The 24070-nt window shown below is 34.3% G+C and overlaps 1 protein-coding gene across 2 annotated transcripts in view; it reads right to left on the bottom strand.

Annotated features, from left to right (window-relative positions):
- The window catches only part of LOC140155824 (rasGAP-activating-like protein 1), a 65862-nt gene that overhangs the window by 20523 nt on the left and 21269 nt on the right, over positions 1–24070 (bottom strand). For both annotated transcript variants that reach the window (XM_072178808.1, XM_072178809.1), the window contains exons 4-5: positions 11301–11362; positions 5977–6106 (exon numbers count right to left, since the gene is read on the bottom strand). In XM_072178808.1, coding sequence (XP_072034909.1) covers positions 5977–6106; positions 11301–11362 — 192 coding nt within the window. The remainder of the gene's footprint in view (positions 1–5976; positions 6107–11300; positions 11363–24070) is intronic.

Genomic DNA, 24070 nt, shown 5'->3' with positions numbered 1-24070 from the left:
AATCTTTACAGTATGTAGATTACTTTCAGTCAAAATTAATAGGTAAATTTTCACGGGAAAATTTTCTGGACACATGACCAATGCGTATCAATGTGAGTGTAACCTCGAGCTTGATCCCTGACCCCCGGCGGTGACCTCGCTATTCAAGTCTTAGTAATTTTGAATTGGAATAGTATTCTTGGCCGCAATTTTTTATAGAAATTTGCGCATTGCAAATTTATTGAATATTATGTAATCTTAATTTCTTCACAATATCATCAAAACGTAATTTCAAAAATATCTATCTACGGAAAAAAATATTTATCTACAGAAACTCTTACCATAATATTATTAACTTGCGACAAGTAACTTATTTTGCATCAAAGGAGGAATTCTTCCTATTCAAATACATTGGAAGACCACCCATTGTGCTCGGGGTCACATTCTATAATGCTAATATGTCTGCGCCCATGGGTGTCACGTGTCCAGAAAATTTTCCCGTGAAAATTTACCTATTAATTTTGACTGACTTTGGGCTCTACGTCATTCCCAACAAACCGTAGCCAATATCCAAAAACAAACAAATCCATTCTTTATGAACAATTCACAATTTATACTTTATTATTGGATATGACTAATGCACATACATGTACATTAATATTTATAAGTCATCTTAATAACAACTTATAGTTCTTATCATCTATTTCAACAATCATGTTAAGTGGTCTTGTCATACTGATGGGATGGTAATTTTTAAATGTATAAAACATTGTTATCTTAATGTATATATTCACATCTTTTCAGTATTGAAATAAAAAAATCAATAAATATCACTTGTTCAGATTCTTTATTATTTATTTTCTTTACCAATGCAGTCAATCATAAGTACTAATAAATAACGCTGTTGGGCAAAACAATCCTGAAGAATTTGTGATATACTTCATCAACACATATACAAATTACAACCATTTCAGGAAAGCATGTTAACAACGAAAACATAAAAATATTTCATTAACAAAAACTTTACAATTTTACACTTGTTTAGAAAACGAAATCAGAGAAAATTTGAAAAACCGGATGAAACTTTATCAGATACACACTTATAAATGTGTCTAACCAAAATATAAGTCAATTTTATCTTTAATGTGCCAAGTACTTTATGATCTGAACATTAAGGTGTGACATTATAAGCTTGCCTATCATCCACCTACCTAAATGTGAAGAGTTTAGATGTAAAATGTGACAGACCCAAAAGCTGCCTTGTTTGCGATTAATATTGTTGTTACATGTAAAACTTAGAGTAATTTAGACTTATATGTTACCTTAATTAACATTAGGCTAGGTAAAATAAATTTAGTCTAATAATCATATAGTCTAATGTCCATTTAGTCTAATATTGTTTGGTCTAATAACCGGTATGTCTACTAACCATATAGTCTAATAACCATTTGGTCTAATATTTCGTTAATAACCATTTGGTCTAATAACCGTTTGGTCTAATAACCGTTAGGTCTAATAGTCGTATGGTCTAATAACCAGTCAGTCTAATACCATTTTGTCTATTTATTAATAAACTAAATGCTTGTAAGACTAATGGGCGTGTAGACCAAAATGGCTATTAGACCAAATGGCTATTAGACCTATTGGTTATAGACTAAGTGAGTATTAGACTAAATGGTTGTTAGACTAAATGGTTTTAGACTTATTGGTTATTAGACTAAATGGTTATCGGACCAAATGGTTATTGGCCCAAATGGTTAAAGGACCAAATGATTATTAGATGTAGTGGATATAGACCTGATGGGTTTAGATGAAATGGATGTAGACCAAATGGATATTAGACCAAATGGTATTAGACCAAATGGCAAATCCCCATATTGTCTCCTCCCTTACCGATTTTTGGAGATTTTCAAATATTTTTCCTATTTTCTCATTTGCTCCCTTTCTTTGTTTCTAAAACTGTTGTAATGAAAACACATGTTAAGAAGTTCTTGATTATCATTAATAAACACATTGTAAACACTTTCTTCAAAATAGGAGTACAGCTTTGAGGAATAACAAAATATTAGGAGTCTCCCCATTTTTATGATGTGTTGACAAAACCTTTGCAATTGCAATTTTACACAGAAATGAATAGTAATTTGTAACAAATAATAAGGGCCTCCCTCACATAGTTTGAGAAAGTCCGGACAATATACATGTTATTTATTTTACTTGGCCTTATATTTTAATATTGTGGTTGTCTTGATTGTTTTAATGTAGAGTCCGAAGTTTACCGTTTTCTAAAATCCATTTTCCGTGTTGTAAAATTTGTAAATCCATGTCATGAATAAAGCTTAAAATGTATAAACAATGATATTAATGTCACAATAAAGTGTTCAATATCGCGATTAATACGCTCTGATTAGATTATTCTCACGATAATAGGCCGACTATTAATATGTTTGGAGGGATATAGGGGGTTCATGCCTTGGTAATATACCTTTATTTCGGTATTATTAAACAGTATTTTATCATAAAAATTGACATACACAACTCATGATTGTTTTTAACATTTATTTCTTTTATCTTTTAACAATTTTTATCACATCATACAAAAATGTCATTTTCTGTGTTGTACCTCCGATTCCATGATTTTCTTCTGTTTTCCGTAAAACGGAAAACTTCGGACTCTATTTTAATGCACTTTCTTTGATTTAATAAGCAGTACTGGTCAAATGTGAAAATGTATCTTTTATTTTGTAACATGAAAGTTTTCTTCATAATTATTACACTCACAAATGAGCACAAGGCAGCACACAGGGTCCACAGCATAATTCTTGATTGCCTCATACATAATGCAAAGCAACTGTGAGACTGCAATGCATTACCTTATCAATTGTCTCATCATTTCTTAATGTATTTGTCAAAACTTCATCACAACAAGTCACCTTGCTGATGCATTTCAATATTTAATTTCATATGCGGTCAGTGAATATTTTACTAATATTTACACTCTTCCTGTGAAGATAACATTTATCTTAAATGAAGTCAAGCAAATACTGGGAGAATTAGACTCTATCTATTTATCATTATAGTTTGATTAGCTCGTAATCGGCGGGAATTGTTAGGCTTTTACTACTACGCTTTTGTGATTTTTTTTACTACTATGCTTTTACTACTACTATTTGTGATGCTTCTGGCAAGATGGCAAGTAAATTCTGAAAATCCAATATATTGATATTAAACCGTGATACTATATATATACAGCCCGCCGATTACGAGCTGATCAAACTATAGCTCATAATATTAGCAAGACTAATCACATCATGGATTTATATAGAATGGTAGCGCATCAGCCATGCAAAGTGCGCTTTGTTTATTCCGTTGACTGATGTTCTCAATCATATAACATGACACTTTAAAGTAAGTGTGCATCAAATTGCCCCATTATCCATACAAGCAGCATGACCAGAGCAGGCAGTCTTGTGGAGTGGGAACCTGGGGCCTGCCATCAAGGGGCCTGACAAGGGCCCCTGTTGGGATCCATGGGATCTGGAGGTGATACCCCAAATGCTTCAGGGGTTTGGCCTTTTAAAGTGAGAGATCTTCTTCTGCCGTGTCTTTACACTAAACTTTGTTCACCCACTGTCATGACTGTGACACACCCCTCTGGGTCTATGGTTCCTCAAAGCACTCTTTAAGCAAGGGCAATACAATAGAATGTTTATATTGAATTGTCTGGGGCTCAAATGATGCAATCACAGATGGTTGAGTGGCAGTATTCCCATTGGCTCATTGTTATCTTTGATGGATCTACTCCACAAAGGCATTTTCTGGTGAAGACATTCCACACCAGCCATATGCATTGTGAATGTTGGAATGTCAACAAGTCTATCATTCCACATATCCTGGTGATCTGCTGTAGCTGTAGGTGTAGTGTGCAGGGGTGTTGGTACTTGCCAAAAAGCAATTCAGGAGGAATATGGCTGAACAGTGGGTGCTTTTGGTCCATCATCTGCTCCATCATTTTTACCAAACCGCTCTCCAGATATCTGGGGGCAAGGGGGAGGGGGGCAATGCCTGCTAATATATGTAGGTACATGCTGTTCATATCTAGTGGCGTGCGCAAAGGGGGGGGCAGGGGCCATGGCCCCCACCTTGTTGGTCATTCGAGGGATTCGAGGGGAAACGTTAAAAACATCAAAATTTGCTGCTAATCAGATTCCATTCGGGGGAACTGAACAACCTGCCCCCCACTTTCAATGTGCTGCGCACGCCACTGATTTCTAGATCTCAAGAAGCCTGTGACAATGGAAAAAGTGACTTGGAACAGATTGAATAATCAATACTTCTTGAAAGTTTTGACACCAAATAAAAACTTCTTAAATGTTGATCATGACACAGGTGAAACTGACACCCTCTAGTGATCTAAAAGCATTATCAATTCTTTTGATCAAGTCAATGGCCCGGGTCAATGGACTGTTGATTGTGTGTACTATGCTTCAAGAGCACTTAAAGGAGGGATGAGAGCGCTTTATATACCGGTAAATAAATCCGTACGAGGGATGAGAGTGCTTAATATACCGGTAAACAAATCCGTACAAGATTCTTACCAGTGAAGGGACGCTTACAAATAAAATACATGTGCAGAATCTTAACCAATCTAAAATAATGAATTTTTAAAAAATTAGAAAAGAATTGATAGCATATCAATGTCTCATTATATAAGAATGTCAATGGAAAATTTGTTTTTCATTACATAGACTGTATAAATAATAATACTGTGCACTAATAATAAAGTGATGGTACCCATCGAGAGATGCTCATGGCGCTTTGCAAAAACAACCAATGTACAATAACACAAACATATTACAACAGTTAATGCAAAAACAGTGTTCATCAGTGTTGTATAGTTCATGATATGCATCAAGTCAATTAAAGGCATTTTGGAACAAAATGTGTTTTCAAGTTTATTTTGAAACTACACAAGCTCTTGTGAAAAAGCTACCTTCATCCACCCTTTTCCCTCCATTATCATAGCGACAAAAGTTTTTTATTACAACATAATTATATCAACATTGTTTGAAATCTTAAACCTGCAAAAATATAACATTAATACAATTGGCAGTATTTTTTCACCTTTGTCATTTTCAAATCAATCAGCCCATGCTATTACAATGATTACATTTGTCATGTTTTCTGAACAAGAAAAGGCTGTTTCCCTTGATATTAGTGCTAAAAGCTTTGCCGCCCCAAGGCTATTCCTCTTCAAGTATCTTCACCATACCTTAGTCCTCCCAAGTCATTAGGCAGTATCTGTAACTAACTCTCTTAACAGACACTTCCCTTTTACTTGTGTAGCAGGTATTTTGAATCGGTCAGGATATAATACAAAATTAAAATGCTATTACAAGTTCACAACAAATCCTGCAAGAAACACTGAGGACAGACTTTAATCTGTACAGGTAAAATTACACACCTTTGTGTCATGAAATCCTTTCAGCATAATGCATATTCTGGGGTCAAAATAATTCTGGGGGTTAATTTCTGGGTATTTTTTACACAGAGAAGCCATCATTGATGTTATTAGGGGCTATTTTAAGGTTCGCCATGGCTATTCTTTGGTTCACCTCAATTGTGGTTGTGATTTTATGCTTTTTCGCTGCTGCGCTGCAAGCGAACCGACAAACCACCCATGTAACGTGTGCATGTACACTCTGCGTGATTAACTTTACACGCGGGATTCGATATTGCGTCCAGCAAAATACGCACCTTCGTCACTACCAAACTTGCGGCGAACCAATGTATACTTTTTGGTGAGATTGCATGCTTATGGCACATTGTCCAATTCAATAATGGTGATATTAAATGATAAAAGCTATCATTTCCACAAGGACAATGTTAGTACTTCAATATTTCTATACCCTGTCATTGTTTTATGGGGAGATTGTGTAAGATTTAGGTGCAAATCTTCCAACAAAGTATACTTGACTACATCCCAAGGCTCTGTCTTACCTGGCTTCAACGACCTTTAACCTGACTCGTTTGCGTCCACTTTCTTCCACCAATGTTGCTTCCAGATGTACCTCCCCCTGGACCTCTGTATCACGGTCAACCTTCACAAGTTTCATCCATTTCTCAAACCCTATATGGACAGGAAGATGGAAAATTGAGACAAATAACTAATTAAATATCTAACAAGTAGAGTCTTTAAAAAGACAGATCAGGTGTACAGTAATTGTTCTAACTTTCAATATTCATATCTAACATACTCCATCTGAAGTAATTTGACAATTATACCTACATCCACACTCTGAAAAACAATTTTAAACCCTTTTTTAGCTTCATACAGGAAACATATTTGACTTTTTTTAAAGCCTTTTACTGAATGTTATTAGCTTTTATTAATGGTGTGCAAAGATCCCTACAGGTTCAGATTGACATTCTAGGCCTATATCACACCCATCATTCCATGAACAAAAATTATTTCAAAATGTTAGATGAGAACAATTTTCAATGTTGTTGTTTTTGTGTGTGTCCATTACTCCATTCAGGGACACTACCTTTATGCAATCTTCAAGTATCTAATGTTATGTTGTTCGCTGAAGACTTTATCCCTCAAAGACCCTGGGTTAGTCATCCTGTATAACTACTTATTTCTCATTCTTTGATGTGAATTTGTTTAAATATGTGTTTATTAATACTATGTTGTTCAAATGACCCTATCGCCAACAAATAGATCATCACCAAAAGACCCATAATTCAGAGAAGCTGGAGACCTGGGCTGGAGATACTAAATATTCATTATAATCTCTTCTCCATTACTCTCAATCCCTCCCCACCCCCCTCAAGGCAACAGGGAGTGGGCAGCTACTTGAATAAGTTCCATGTACAATACAAATATACTATAATACAATATACTGATGATATCAGGTTGATCAAATTGGACAATGAATAATTTGAAAAAATGCAAACTAATAGTGTTATTTTTGGCATGAAATCTTTCTGATTTTAGGTATTTAGATTTGGAGTATGGTAATTACACACCAGTATGCATATATTCTACTTGTAGTTGTACTTTGAATTGGGAACAGACATGCAGTCTAGCCATGGCTTGTATTAATGTATCATAAATACATATTAATGAAAACTGCAATCTAATTTTTCAAGAGGCTGTTTCAATGTACTCAATAAGTAAAAGATCACGTTCCATACATCTAACAAATCATGTACACACTGTATTAGGGTTTATCACCAGCTCTATGGTGCCTTTGTATGTTTACATGAAAGATGTCAAGCCTTGAAAAAATATGTGGTAAGGTGCAGAATGGGTGTAGCATTTTCATGTGCATACTTAATTGAACGATTGGCCATCATTACAGATGATGTTGGACTTTGCCTTTTGGGGTATGGTCTGTATATTTTTCATCTATGAACTGAACTTGCTCAAATGGGTTAGCTCAATGAAAAGAACATCAAGTCAATGACTCTCTCTCTGTGCACTAACTCCCACGCATGTAATTAAAGGAGGCTTGTCTGATTTTGTCATAACAGGTTTCTAACTGTGGTTGCCAATCCAGCCTTGATCCCAATCACCACCTGCAGATTAATGCTGGTCAATGCCTTTATGCAATAAAATTAACATTTCAAGGTACACTTAAAACAAAAACATAATTGTTGTCATTCATACAGGTGCTAAGTGGGCATCCACATTTTCCCAATTTGATCATTTCATACAAGATAATGTTAGCACAAGTGGCGTGCGCAAGTTTTCTAAAGTGGGGGGGGCAGGTCTCCATTCCTGTTATTGCTCAAAAATTTTGGTAGCCCATAAGGTAAGAATGGTAGCCTGAAAATTTCCCCCTGACTGGGTCCATCCCCAGTAAAAGTCTGTTCCCAAAATACCCATTGATTCATTGTTTATCCACGGAGCTCTTTAAATAATCCCAGACAGTATCAAGATTGTAAGAGGTAGACTGAAACAGTTTAGCCAAATCACATGCAGTGATATATTTTATGATATATATTAATTTGCTATAAATGTAAAAATAGATACTACCTTGTGCAATCTCTCATGAGCTCATGCTGGACAAAACTTACAGGAGGGTTTGTTTTTGCCTCCCCTTTATCAGTGGTATATATATATTTTTTTAATGTTGAGCATATCTAGGCATCAACAGCTGAAATCTATCTAGGAGATTACGTTGATGAATCTTCGGCCAGGCACAAGTGACTCGGGGGTGAACGAAGGGAGATGGCAAAGGTATGCAACACAATTTTGTTGCCATTTTTTATTTCTTGTTTTGTTTTGTATGTAATTTCATTGTGGTTAGTTTTTTTTCCTGTTTGTTTCTTTCTTGTTTTCAGTTCTCAAATCTTAGGGGTGCATTATGCAGCTCTTCCCCCTGATACCCTCCTACGCCTCTGGCTGGCATTCACACAAGTTAGACACATTGTTTGAGCCAAGCAAGATTCAACATTGGGCCCATACTTTCTGGATGCTCTGTAGATATGAACCCAATCCCATGCACTATGCAAATATACTAGCTGACATTTGAAATAGATCTACGTGTGGATCCCACTTGCACTGCCATTAATTCAACACACCTTGTAAACACTGTATTTTCTCCATTTCCTGACAAGAATGTAGGATTTCATTTTCTGTTCAGTTTTCATTATTTCACATTGCATCTGGGCTAATCATATGGGGGTGTTTGTCATGACTTGTTTTGGATTCAAAGAAAAAATGGGTTAAACTTGTAAATGCTTATTAGATCCTATCAAATTTAAGTGAATAGAAACTTTGCATATACATGAGTTAACGGTTTATATACTCTCTATCACAGCACAAACACGTTCTTTAAAGGTTAGGCCAAAATAGTTAACTAGAATTTCTCGGGGTGCAATGTTCTTGAAGCAAAGCCGCCACCTTGACACTCATTTTAATCAGGGTGATTTTATTTGGAGCTGGGGGATTTTTAAAAAATTGAACAGAATAAAATATAAATGACTAAATTAGCATATTTTGCGACAAAAACCTAGTGGAATTTGAAAACCACCAATTGCCACCCCTCCACCAAGTCACATCACTATAATACGCCTTACCAGTTCTGAGAAATTGCACTCAGGGAAATTTATGCAAATTAACTACCAAATTAGCATATTTTGCAATAAAAATCTAATGGAATTTGAAGACCGCCAATTGCCACCTCTCATACAGCAATATCTGGCTTTTCCTAACAATGGGTGAAATAGTCACAATTAACATAATAAAATCCATGGCTCTTGTTTTAAATCCATGTAAATAATATAATACAGTGGACAAGATTGTACAAGCTTGTGCATAGAGGAAATTGTATAGGGTTGCTCATATCACAGTTGATGCTATCAGAAGATGAAGTGTGAAGGTTTTTTTTTTCTTAATTAGAATGGGTCACTGGTAACCCACCCCTTACAAAGATAGGATGTGCAGGCACCTTAAACAGTTACATGTAATAAAGTATCCACAAAAAGTAACACAGCTGTTATAAATATGCCTATAGCTTCAGAACTAATAATTGCTTTCACAATATTTCAACATACAGAGAAGGATGATTTATTTACGCGCATTTTGATACCCCATTTGTCAAATGTCGTTCAATATTAACAACACAGTGGTGCTTTTAATGAAAATTACCCGAATTTAAAAGTTGTAGTTTATTAATAGCGATCAATGGCTATTATGCAAGCACTGTAGCACGTAAAGCCCCCAATTAACTTCGCCCTGACTTCAAATCAATACAAAAATAGCTGCAACTTTTAAATTCTGGTATTTTTCTTTCAACACACTGCTGTGTGGTTAATATTGAACAATTTTGGACAAATGGGGTATCAAAAAGGTGTATTAATAACACTACAGCTGCGTTACTTTCTGTGCACACTTTAGATGCATATTATTATAGCCATTGCTAGCAGGTTTTTAGTTCAGTGTACTAGGCACATCTGTTGCCTTTTTAGAGTGTCAGTTTCAATTAAGTCCATTTTCCTTTTCCCACTGATGTGTAACATAAATAAGATTGTGTTTTAAGAGTGACCGCGGCACCTAGGCTGTAAGTATTTAAGCATATGAGAAGAAAATTAATAAGCAATATTATAAAATGAATTGAAATTGTACCAATATATAATTGAAATACATCATTATTCTTATAAGTCGACTGACAATGCATTTTATGCTTTTTAAATATCATCTTTAATCAAGCTCTGTCATAGACGGATGTACTGTCAAATATGCATGGTAAAATAGCATGGTTAGGGTGAACTTATACAAATTGTCCATAGGCTTTAGATCCATTTATTTTCACTGTATTTGTTATTTTACCTAAATCAGCATGATCAGGCATTCACAAAAATCTTCAATCCTGGGGAGCTGAGTGCCTAAAATGTGCCCATATAGGTTGATTTGTCAACAACCCCCACATATTTATATTTGTGCCAATTTTCTTTACTCTTTCATCAGAGTACTGCAGGATTTGGTGCACAAATTGGTGCTTCTTACCTTAATTTTTTTACTGAAAATGCTTACTAAGCCTTTTTTTAATGAATGTGCCATTTCATGATATCAACTAGCCAAATTTTTAAAAACGCTGAGTCAACAACAATCCTTATAAAATCCCGAGATAAAATCCCTGAATGGCCCTTTAATAAGGCATTAAAGTGTTCATTATGATAAAAGCCTGTAAAACAACATAAATTTAAATTATCTTGTCTGCCTTTAGTGCCTTACTTCACATATAGGATAGAGAGTAAAAACACAATGAATTGATCAGCATACAATATACAATGTAAGGAGTGGCAATCCTTGCTTGGGGAAAGAGGCACACAACATTCTGAGTGCTGTACAAGCAAGGTATAGCCTTCTCAGATATAACATAGCCAAATGTGGTGCAAATAAATAAAATAGAGCCTAAAATGCAAAATATTTGAGAAAAAGTGCAAACTGGAGGGCACAAGAGCTGAAGCTACTTGATAATGGAGATACCATTGTCATGTAAACCAACTTAGGCCCATTTTTGCACTAAAACTGTAACATTTTGCATACTGGTCAGCTACAAAACTTGGCAATTTTGCCAGGTTCACTATATTTTTCTCATGAAATTTTGGTTCACAGCAAAAATAAACCAAAAACAAGAAGCCCTGCCTTAGTTACTGGTTCATACTTTGATATTCAAACCTGCAAGCAGATCATTAAATTTATGTTGTGATCATTTCAATCATGGTTAAAAGATGAAGTAAGCACAAACCAGGTTGCTAAACATCAGACTTTGCCAGCGACTTGACAAAATGAATACATGTGTGTTTACCTCTTGGATCTCCCTGTAACATTTCCTTGTCGATAGAAACTTTACCAATGAGATCATCTTCACTGAAAGATATAAAGTCAAAAAGTGAACAACAATTAATCTCTACAACAAGAATGATATTATATGTAACTTAAATAAAAAGAAATCTTTTGACAAGTATGTCAGGCAAAATGCCCTTTTTCACAAATAAATATTATTGTACAAAATAACACTTACACATTCACATCTAAACGTGTAATAAGAAAAGCAAAAGCAAAAACCAGTCATGGAATTCAACCAAGAAACTGTTAATGAAGATTAAAGTGATCACTGATCAAACCCCTCATATAAAGTTCCTGCTAAAAGAGGAACAGAAGACAAGGGTGCCCTGCATATCTGAATTTGCTAATGCACATTTTACTGACAACATAATTAATATAATTAGAACAAGCACTGTTTTATATAAAATTATATATAACATTATATGTAACTTCCCTGATGAACAATGTAGACATTTCCAATTGCCAAAAGGACTTACAGGTACCCTATTCAACTTATAGTAGTCTTATAGTGTCATGGGTAAGTTATCTAAAGGGTAATAATCAGGGGTGTGAGAGGCGATAGACCAAAAACGAGGAAAATCACTAAAAACAGCGTAAAATCAGGGTAAAAACGCCAAATATGGGCTGAAAATAAAAGAAAAACACGTAAATTTTGGCAACAAAAAAAGAGGAAATCAGCTGAAAAGAGGAACTCTCACATCCCTGAATAATTCTATAGTTTGAAAGTCAAACTGCACATTTGTCATACATAACAACAAAAGTACAAGTACAAAATAGATCCCTTTTGAATCACATACCGTAGAATTCCGTCTAGAAGCATATATGCCTCTAAACGAGGGTTTTTTTTAACGAAAGATATGTAAGGCCAATACCCTTCTCAAAAACATTGCAATAGATTGGTCTTACAAATATGGTCAATTCCAGCGGCGGACAAAATTCTCTCTATGTTAACTTTCCACTTTAAAATGTCATTAATAAAGGAAATCACGTTATTGATGGAGCATATCATGTCACGTCCAATGTGCTCTCTTTGTGCATATAGGCCTTTACTATCAAGTCATACCAGGGGACAAGTTATGATGGCTTAAATGAATTGGCGTTACCCACAAATTCAAAGATAAAGCACCATATATGTCATTGAATGTCCTTCAATCAAAATGAAATTATTACCGTTAGAAAGACGTTTGCATGATCTCTCATCATATGCAAAACGATTTAATTCCACCAAAGTTTGTGGACTCTAGAGGCCATTAAGTCAATTTGGCTAATAATTTTGTTACCCAGCGTATCAAAAAATAAAATGATCGTTCTGAAAAATGTTAAGTGAATATGCCATAAATGACTATATCATGAAACGAAGTTTCGTTCTATAATTCTGAGGTCCAAGTGATTATTTTATGCAAATACGTTTTACCCATAAAATTCCATAAAATCAAATTTGACGTTACCCACGTATCAACTGTTACCCACGAGTCCAGCAGATATAATTGCCATAACTTAAATTAACATTTAATGAATTTGGACACTGAATTTAGTTTGACAAGCGCTTAAAATTGTAAATCGTAAAAAATCGTTCACCGCTTTAAAGAAGAATCTCTGACGGTTTAAACTTTTGTTACCCACGAATCCCGAATAGATGCTAACCTTGAAAAACAAGGAGATTGTTTATTTTAAGTTTAAATCAGCACATATTCAAGCCATGGGTATGCTATAATTCTTACAGTACTTACAGTTTATGCACCTAAGAAACGCAAACCCCAAACGGTACTATAGTACTTATAGCTTTACCCACGAATTCGGCGTTACCCACAAATCCAAGGATTTACTCATAAATTATATGTTTCTTATGCATATTAACATTTTGAAAACATGCGAAATAGGTTCCAAAACAGTCCTGTTTAATAGCGTCCTCTTGAAGGTATACTGAAGCTGTATCATGAAGTTTTGATTGATTATCCTAAATTACCATTTTTGGGGTAAATGCAATTGGTTAGATAAACGGGAATCATTGAAACACAATGGAGGAATAACCGCATGATGGTTTCCAACCTTCTGTAATATTTTCTATTTTGCCGCTTACCAATACATACCTTCAAATATGTGTTACCCACGAACATTTTCAAGATTACATACGAATCCCTACTTAAATTATAGTTAACAATGTATTGATAGTGTTTTAGTTCATAGGAACTGTCAAACACGAGTTAATATAATATTGCTGCATGAAAATATGGAATGATTTTACTAAAATAATAATATAAAACTGTTTGCTCTGTCTATTTGAATTTGGCAACTTCATTATTCTCAAAATTTTATACCCAAAATGCCATAATGATCCATTCTAAATATTCCATGTAGTTTGTATTTTGATTAAAATTCATTTTAGTGCCATTGCAGCCTGAATTATTGACATACGGAAAAGTCTTTTTAATTTTTATTTAAAAAAAATAATAGGAATTGCTATTTTCCAGACGCTGTTACCCACGAATCCATCCGAGATCAACATCCTGCGACGAGATACAAAATCTAACTTTATATTTATATGAAGCATTTATTCTAATCTTTCGAAATAATACAGTAATGTTAAATGACAGCCACTTTGGAAAGAGTTCAAGAATTGACACAATCTTAACTGTACACCTGGTTCTTTCTTAAAATGTGTAATAACCAAAATATTTCTTTGTAGATATATGTAATAAAATTCTATTTTATGCTCAAAGTCTTCACCGATTTCTAGTGTATATGAGTCACACATAAAATATTGAAAGATATTAAAGAAAGTGAAATTTTATGGCGTACAACAGGTGAAAAAGGCTTGAATTGTGGGTAACATGCATATGCGCATTTAACACTTTATTTGGTCTAGCAAGAAAAGTTATTTTTCAATCCGATGGCACTTCCACCTGATGATTCACTAGATATGATCGTCTCATTTGATAAGTCTAGAATTGAAAAGGAAAACATTTTCAAAATGGCCCCCAGAGAGAATTTTGTCCCGCTTTGGCTGGAATTGACCATATACATGTTTGTACAGCCGCCTTTATCAGTAATATAGTTGTTCAAACTCCAAATAACGTTTTGTTGAGAGTGTCTGCCTCTTGTCTCTTGTGTCAAAAACCCTTGTTTAGAGGCATATATATGCTTGTAGACGGAATTTTACGGTATAGTAATGACTACATATTTTAATTAAAATATTGGTCAATTTCAAACAGAATATTGTAGGTCACTGGTCATCAAGTCATTTTTATATTGAAAATGTTTGTACATAATTATACATAATTTGTTTTAAATTAAGGTCTATCTTGCCTAGCCTTTTGTTGAGTAAATTGAATAAGCTTTTCTATGATTGCAATTGTATTTTATTTTGTTTTGTTTCTGTTCTAAGGTCTTTAGGTATTTTCCCCAATGTTATAAATTTTATTTCTAGCATGCCTGCAGAGATTTGAACTTGCTTGTTGTACCTCTGAGCATGCACCATCTCACTTTTCTCCCTCTTTATCAATCTGAATGTATTTTTATTGTTTTACATTTTTTTATAAAAATATAACGATGAAGAATATATAATATAAAAGAAGCCATGTATATATACAAGGCATATACTGCTGTACAATGCAGCTTTTTGATCCAGTGAAGATCTGATCAACAGATAAAGGTCATATCTTATTCTAGAAATAAATATGAATTCCATTTCATTGTTTGTGAGAATTGTAATAATATGCAATGGGTGCAGGAAAACATCATTAATGTGGTTACCACAAATCAATGTTTTTTAACAATTTCTTCAGATGCTTAAAAAATTAGTCAAGTTATTGTAATATGCTTTATGACATTTTTTAGAATTGCACAAAACACTGTAAGATAATGTTATTTATGTATTGACAAAATATTTTGTGTTTAAATGTTTACAAACAAATATTTGTAAAAACCTTAAAATGTTACAATAATACATTAATAAATAAATTTTATACTTATTTTTGATATAGAATTGTGGCTTTCCTAATTTTTTTGAAAATAACTCACCATTAGCAGTTTAGAGTTAGCTTCCAGAATTATGAGGAATAAGGTCAAAATGCAGTTCAATTTGCAGCTCTTTTACCAAAAAGGGGGCAAAACAGAAAATTTTTCTAAAATTGTTTTACCTGGCATTACATTTCTAAAAAAGAATAGTTTGCACTTTCAAAAATGTATTGTTACCTAGGTAACATAGTGGAAAAGGTCAACATCAATAGGACTCAATGAGCAACAACTTATCTTTCTATGTTGCGATGGGAGTGAGTCACTCTAGGTAGTAGAAACTATTCTTTATTTTTATCTTTGCACAGCATCACTAGAAAAAATACCAGTTGGCATACCTACTGGCATGCAAAATATGCATATTTCATTTAGGGAAAAATACAACAGTTATAAATGAATGAAAAAAATATTTCGCAAAATGTTTGCACAAACCAACATTACTTTAAAACCCTATAATTACTTTAAAACCCTATATTAAAGTGCTGCATTCTGCAATGTGTAACATTATTGTACTACAGGTAATTTGTTGTCATGGTTACATGGCATATCAAAGCCATATAAATGGGTTTTTGTTTGCTTCTGACAGTTGCATACAAAGATGGCATAGTAAAGTAAACCATCGCCCAACAGGTGTTTATATCATGTTCATATGGACACAGATTCAATCACATATTTTTTTTAATGTGTCATTCCATCAATCTTTTTCTCATTTTCAGTTGATCTTTATTGAAATTGATATTTGGATTTGTGGGGCCTTGTTCTGCTTAGGGACCGATCGTTATTTACGGCAGGGGGGAATGGGCGTCTTGGAAAAAATATCGACAAAAAATTTCGCGTTCCCCCCTCGCGTCCGCTCAAAATTTTCCCGTTCCCCCTTGTATTCCCAATTTTCTCCATTTAAAATTTAACAATCCCCCTCCTGGTTCAACTAAAAATTTCAGGTTCCCCCCTAAAGACCCCAAAAAAATTTTGTGTTCCCCCTAAATTTTCCCATTCCCCCTCTGTCATAAATAACGATCGCTCCCTTATAATAGGCGGGAGGGGAACAAGACTCATGACATCCGTGTATTGATATAGAATGGTGTAGACGCAGTTGGTCGCAGCACTTGCGCTAGTTGCGTATTATGCCTGACTGGCGCACGCTTATGTGAATTCATGCGAGCGTGAGTTGGGACTTTTTTGACATGCACAGTAACAAAAAGCGAATGATTTTCGCCTATTATAAGCCGAACAAATTTTAGTGGTGATCGACGAGTGCATTAGACACATCAACATCTCAGTACAAGTGCTTTTGTTTGTTTGCATTTATTTCTAGAGCAACATCAAGTGATGTACATTTACATTTATTAACCTAGCTATTTCATACATGAGAAAAAAATTCCATGAATTTTGCTATTTTTACAATAAATTGTCACTAAAAATGTTGGAAAATACAAGCAAAATATAAATGCATCAACCTGCAAGAAAAATTAATGCTTCCTAAAGCACTGAGCATAGTACGCGGAAATGTACGTGCCGCATGCATTGTACATATAATCAGTGCATGGTTCTCATTTTTTCTAACGCTTGTTCTGATTGGTTCTTGCTCTCAAAGAGTATATGAAATAATAATAATGTTGAAAACAACTCCAAAAGGGATTCTGTGTGATCAATAGATAGCGAATGGATCTACTATAACAATTATTGTAAATTGTTGCTTTGGTGTGTATTTGCATGTAACATCATTTATATATTGACATACAATGACATGGCTGTTTCTGTGGTGTATTCATATTAGGCCGGCTTTGGCTGTTGACATTTTCCCATGATGCACTGCATATTTTGGCCTCTCCCCAGCAACTGCTGGAAACACATTGTATTGATTAAGCTATATTGTAACATTTGCTGAGGAGGACGCCCTCAAGTTTGGTCAAAATTTTAATTTTTACATGATTTTAATGTACATCAATAAACTAACATACCCTGCAAATATCAAGGCTTTATTTAGGTGCTGTATTTGGGACAAAATCCGATATTTTTAATCAAACAAATAAATATTATTATCACGATGCTGATAAGGCAAAAAAAAAAAGGTTTGTCTCAAAGCTCACGAGAGGTTTGAGAACAAATGCGATTTTTTTAATTCCCGACTTAGTATTTTTATGGTATTTTGAGAAAAAAATCTGATTTTCACAAAATTTTTCCGAATTTTTTTTTTTTTAAATAAAAAAATGTCCGCATTTCTTTTTTCCTTCAAATTGCGCGATTTTACAAACGTGACGCCAAGCTTTGAGACAAACCTTTTTTTTTGGCCTAATGAGTATATGCATGGCTACGGAATGGTCATAACACATCAAAAATCCCTGTGTAACTACAGGCTGTAACAAAATGATTGGTACCTATCTGTTTTGATGGTTTTTGAAACGCCTGCTTTTTCCTTAATAATGCAACATTGGATCCTTATTAAATGACCAGAATTTATAGTTTTATAACCTCTTATAACATTGTAATAGTGGATCTTATGTTGCATTTTGATGTGACAGCCATGATCATAATGTTTAGAAACTAATGGGTACCAATAATTTTGATACAGCCTGTACATTATATTGGTGAATCTTGTTGAATTGATGAGCTGTGTGTAATAAGGGACTTGCTTACATACGCATGCAAGACAACCATGTATAAGAAGAAAAAACAAATGACAGGTCTGTCACAAAATCATTTGGCGAAAAAGCTATTTTTGAGAAATAAAACCTTACATGTGAGCATGGAATAACTTCCAGATATCTGAATTTGAAGAGATCCAATGCAGCTTGCGATGTACATCAATGCTGCCTTGTGTTGATCTATCTTTATTGTTACCAGGCCCATAACTAGGATTGATTTGGGGGGCTGATTTTGAAAAAGTGGACTTTTTTTTCCAAATTTAGACTTTTTGGACGGGGGGATTTTGAAAAGGTGGACTTTTTTTTCAAAACATTGACATTTTTTGGACAAAAAGGCATAAAAAACTGTTATTTTTTTCACTCATAAATAGGACTCTTTGGGTCAAAAAAGGGAACTTTTTGGGCCTTTGGCGATTGGGGGGGGGGCATCTTTCCCTGGTTACGGGCCTGATTGTTACTGATAGTGTGATTTTATATCAGTATTATACATGCTTTTTTAAATTGAAATAAACCTTTTATCAAAAGTATTTTATCTTGCTTTAATATTGTAATCATCCTGATAAGCATCCTCCCTAGTTAGCAATACCGGTACATAAAATAATAAAAATTATTTTAAACAAGACATAGAGCAGCCTTTGGATATATCCTGCTGTTTTGCATCTTAACTCTCCATTTATAAATAACATACTTCATACTTGGTGATTTCTTTTCTAACATTATTTTAAGTGCTACTGAACAGGTTATGTAAAAACAATTATATAAAACAAAAGATAAAAGGAAATAAATCTTATGCAATAAACTGGGAAAAACAGAAAAAGCAAAAGGAAGAAAGAGTGCTCTAGAAAGCCTCAAGTGCCATTCACCTTCATATCTCATTACATGAAATGGGTAATATTCATACGTAACAGCGTGTTTGTTAGAAAGGATCGATTTAAAGTGGAAATTAATACTGTTAAAAATACTTTTGAAGGTCACAAATATGTTATTTGCAAGAATTTATCACAAGCTTTTCTTCATCTGTGCAGTAAAATATATATTGATGTTATTCTACAAGTGGGCAAATTTATCATAATTTTGAACGGAAATAATTTAAAAAATAGTCTATTTTTATACCTCTTTTTCGTCAAATTTGTCATATTTTTGAGGTCTGTTTTCGGAATCCCTATCAAGATCCGGATCCAAATCAAGTCCCCAGGTCATAATAAAATCAAGAAGATCTAGCAATTAATTTATTAAATATTTTGGAAATTGTTTAATGACTTATTATTATAATATAGATATGCCTACTGGTTAAAACAATGTTTATCATTTATGCATTGTATACTTTTTACATTTATAAATCTTGTAATTTCTCTACTTACAACACTTGTTTGGTTTTGTTTGGGGTTTTTTTCTTAATGTATTAAACTTGTTTTGCTTCATTTAGTATTATTGTATAATTGAAACCATGAGTATAGGGTACCACATCATCACGCTGTACATTTATTGGCATCCTCATCCACTGCTCCTCATACTTTTGTCATATTTTGAAATGTTGATCAATATTTTGTATGAAATATATATTTTTTGTAACATGTTTGTAATTGAATGGCTGAAATAAACTAAAATCCTAATCATTATGTTTCATTATCATGATAATAAGGTAACTTTAAAAAAAACCTTCACAGGTCTGACTGACCCAGACATGGGGAAAAATTATTTTGTTTTAGCAGCACAAAAGTAAAAGCAGCCATATTTTGGACAAGATGGATTGATTTTGACCACAAAAGTGTCTCTTACTTCCACGTTTTGACTGATATTTGTTGAAAAAATTTCAGAAAATATTCAAAATATATTTTGTTAAAACTGATTTTTAGATTTTTTAAGCTTTCTTTGACTTTTAGGCCCTCTTCCAGAAAAACAAATCCTGACTGACCAACCCTACCTGGAAAGACTGTCTCCCCAACGTCTAACCTCTAAATTTACACTAAAAAACTGAAAGTGAAATAACCTCTAAATTTACACTAAAAAACTGAAAGTGAAATAACCTCTAAATTTACACTAAAAAACTGAAAGTGAAATATGCTTCAAACCTGAGCAACACATCCAATATATCTAACCTATATCTTGGAAGTATTACTTACTGCTAACACAGTTAATGGCACAAATTCTCTGATGCTATTTACAAGAGCTCAAAAGGGATTTGATTGCATACGCGGGTATACTTGTATCACCAGGAATAAGAAACTGTAACCAAAGACTCACATTATTCACAAGCCAGCATGGTGGGAAACACATTTTGGCCTAGTAGTACAAGTCATTGTATACCTTGTGGTTTGAAAACTACTGAATGAAATCAAAGATTCACATCCAAACGTTCTCACTATAATTGAAGACCGATTTAAAACAACTAGTTTGCGTCTGACGTCAGGGCAAAGGTGTGACATGATTGGTTGCTGACCTGCACAGTACAGCATTTTTGGTCTGGTTGACAGGACGTCATACGCAAACTAGTCTTTTTATTTCGATCTTCAATTATATCAGAATCAGTCATTCACTTATGATTTTCATCACTACAGCTGTTCCCAATTGACTTTTTAAACTTAAAATAACTTGGATTTTATTCATCCATTTGTTCATTCCTACATTCATTCATTCATATTTATTATTCATATAAATTTGGGTAACAAATGACAATGTCTGTGTATCCACAAGCAAATTTGACATTGCTAAATTCAATTCATCTACTGAAATGACAAAGATTTTTACCGGCACCATTGTTTATCAACATGGTTAAACATTCAGTACTGACTGATAAGTTGAATGACGTCATTTGGTGATTATCTGAACTTATTGGCTTAATGTAACTACGTAAAGGTTTAAATTACCATATTTTAATGTTTTAGCGTCTTAGGATATATTATACAGTAGTAAGTGATGGTGTTATGTTATTGGCATCATGCATGTCTTTTTATTCATGAACATGATGAAAATTTAAAACTTTGTATAATATTTTCAGAATAATTATCTTCAGGGAACACAGTTAGAGCTTGACATTATAAGTTTATGATCGTTTTCATTCTATGATTTACATCAAGTATCTGATTGATTTTATCATGTTATGTTAGTAAAGTTCATTCTTAAACACTTGAGAAAGTTCCTGCAACCTTATTGGTTCTTAGTCGTGTGATATGACACAATATACACTAATCCGATGAGCCAAATGATGGTCAGGATTCATTCTGCCATTACTGGGGCCATTCGCACCAAACTGGTGTTGTAACTGCCCAATTGGGTGGAAAAGTGATGCTTCAAATCAATCTTATATTGCATTGCATTGTAAACTTTCAGCATCCTTTTGTCACACGGGTGATGGAACACAGTTTAAAATTCCCGCAAAGCCTGCATCATTTCACATTTCAGGTGGGATGGCCCACTTCAATATCTGCCATGACGGGTCATGGTCAGCATGTGGGAGTCGACAAGATACTCATATGCGCTATTTGAACCAATAGAAGGTGCATAGTAACAACGAGACTGATCGATTCTAAGCCCTAAGTAATTCTCTGTAAAATGTAGGATTTAATTTGATTAAAATTTGGTATACTTATCATCTATCGGCTCATATAACACGCAGGGAGGAACATCCATCATTATTTTGGGTGTAAAACAACTTGGCTAAATTAATAATGTCGCCCCTGTATTATACTAATACTATGCTATCTTCAGTAGATAGCATAGTATTATACTTTAATATTATACTTTCTTCAGTAGATAGCATACTATTATACTAATACTATGCTATCTTCAGTAGATAGCATAGTATTATACTAAATATTATACTATACTATCTTCAGTAGATAGCATACTATTATACTAATACTATGCAATCTTCAGTTGTAAATAATAATAAGATAGTGTTAAAAAGTATACTTTTAACACTATCTTGACACTACCCTTAAGCTGACCTTGCCAATTTATGCTATGAAAAATTCATGGGAGCCTGTGCAATGAAATAAGAGTGTCATTTGATTACATGACGTAGTAAATGTTATTCTGGTAAGGGTGTGATATCTTCCCTGGTCAAAGATGTAAAGATTGAAATTGAAGCACAGTAAAGATGATCCTCTGAGTTCATGGCTCTGTTATCTCATCACTTCCAAGGTTATCTCTAGTTGCAATTACCCAAAGGCTTCCAGCAATTACTTTTCTTGAACAACAGGAAACCATCAGGGTTTTTTTCTACTACACACAATTTTTTTTCCCTGTGAGTAGTGGTTCAATGGCCAGGCTAGCTATCAGTAAGCTGACTTATTTTAGGATTGAGTTTGGTATACAGGGTGTATCAAAATTAAGTATACAGTTTGAAAAATGCCGCTAGATTAAAAAATATGAGGTCTGTGGTCAAAATTCTCTAGTTGATAACTAGATCAACATCTTGTCCTGCAATAGCTGAAAAATCACTGGCGTGTGACCAATAATTAGGATTTGATGGCTACTTTTGTGAACCGAGTACAAAAAGCAGTTGCGCGAAGTCAATAAAAATCAAAACAACATACAAATCACAAAACAGTCTCACCACTTTCTTTACTGTTTACAGTAATGACAGTTTTAGTCTTGGTCTTCCACATGCCCACAATTCTTCTGTAAGCAGATTTCGGCTCTTTTCAACATGGCGTTCACACCACGTCTAATGAGAGGTCTGTCCTGCCTGAGACTGTCAACTTGTGCAATTATGTGTCTCTCAAGTTCATCAAGGTCTACAGGAGGACTTGTGAAAACATTTAATACAAACTCTGCTTCACCGCCAATGATGAAACCTTCCAGGAAACGTAGTGGACAGGCAAAAAGCCACTGACAGAACACAGTGCGACGTTGGTGATCGGCTTGCTAAAGTTGATGTCTCCTTATCGTCTGATAGGGATGAAATCGCAAGTCATAAACAAGTTATTCTGTTAAAGGTTGCAGATGGTAATCCAAGTCCATTCCCACGGCAGCTAATTTGACCTCCTGTTTGCCCCGCCTGCAGAGTGTTACGGACTGCTAGGATATTAGCTGCAGATCTTCCAGTTCGGGGGCGACCACAATGTCCTCTGTTCAAATTATGACTCGTTTCAGTTATCTAATACTTCGCAACATTTGTGTAAATAGCGCCACGTGAAGGGGAATGTGCATTTGGGTACTGCTGACGGAATCTCCGAAGCACTTCTGCTGGACTCTGGGTGCGATGGTACACTGCAACAAGGAAGGCTCTTTGCTCTGGCGTGTACTGTGGTGTATCCATTTTAATGTTGCTATTCTCCTTGTCAAGTAAAACCTAGCATAATTATGTAAGGAGATAGTTGCCCAGATTTACTAAAAGTCACGTGTTATGTAACTCACACATGCAATGGATTTGAACCCTAACAATGAGGACAAATGATCTGTACACCTGCAGGTTTCTCTTGGCTGCACAACAATAACAAGCACCTGGCATTAAAACCAAATTGACTTCGCGCAACTGCTTTTTGTACTCGGCTCACAAAAGTAACCACCAAATCCTTATTAATGGTCACACGCCAGTGATTTTTCTGCTGTAGGAGGACAAGATGTTGATTAAGTTATCAACTAGAAAATTTTGACCAAAGACCTCATACTTTTTAATCTAGCGTCATTTTTCAAACTGTATACTTAATTTTGATACACCCTGTATAAACACACTGGCACACTCATAAACAAGATACAATGGGTCAATTCAAGTGGTTGATTTAGTTTAGGATTTTGTAATTTGCAATTCCATTAAATGTGTTTGGCAGCTTACACATGTATGTGAGCCCAGATCAACATTATGTGTTTCCTATTCAAATTTACAAAATATTTGAATGACAAATCCTGTCAGGCACAAAAGTGGTCTTTTTAAATTTGTTTCCTTCAAAAAGGGGTAAGATATCAATGTTTTTACTGAAAAAAGTGAAACTGTTGTGAATTTTTGCTTCAATTAAGGGCTGATGTTGATGTTTTTTACAGAAAAAAGTGGACCTTTTTATTTGGATTGGCTTGTTTGGGAGTGCAAACTGTAAGTGGTTCATTTTCATAAACTACTCACTTGCTT

Source organism: Amphiura filiformis, chromosome 6 (assembly GCF_039555335.1).
Source record: "Amphiura filiformis chromosome 6, Afil_fr2py, whole genome shotgun sequence".
NCBI classification, from domain to species: Eukaryota; Metazoa; Echinodermata; class Ophiuroidea; order Amphilepidida; family Amphiuridae; genus Amphiura; species Amphiura filiformis.
Note: the sequence above shows the minus strand (reverse complement) of the source record. Positions and strands in the feature narration are given on the sequence as shown.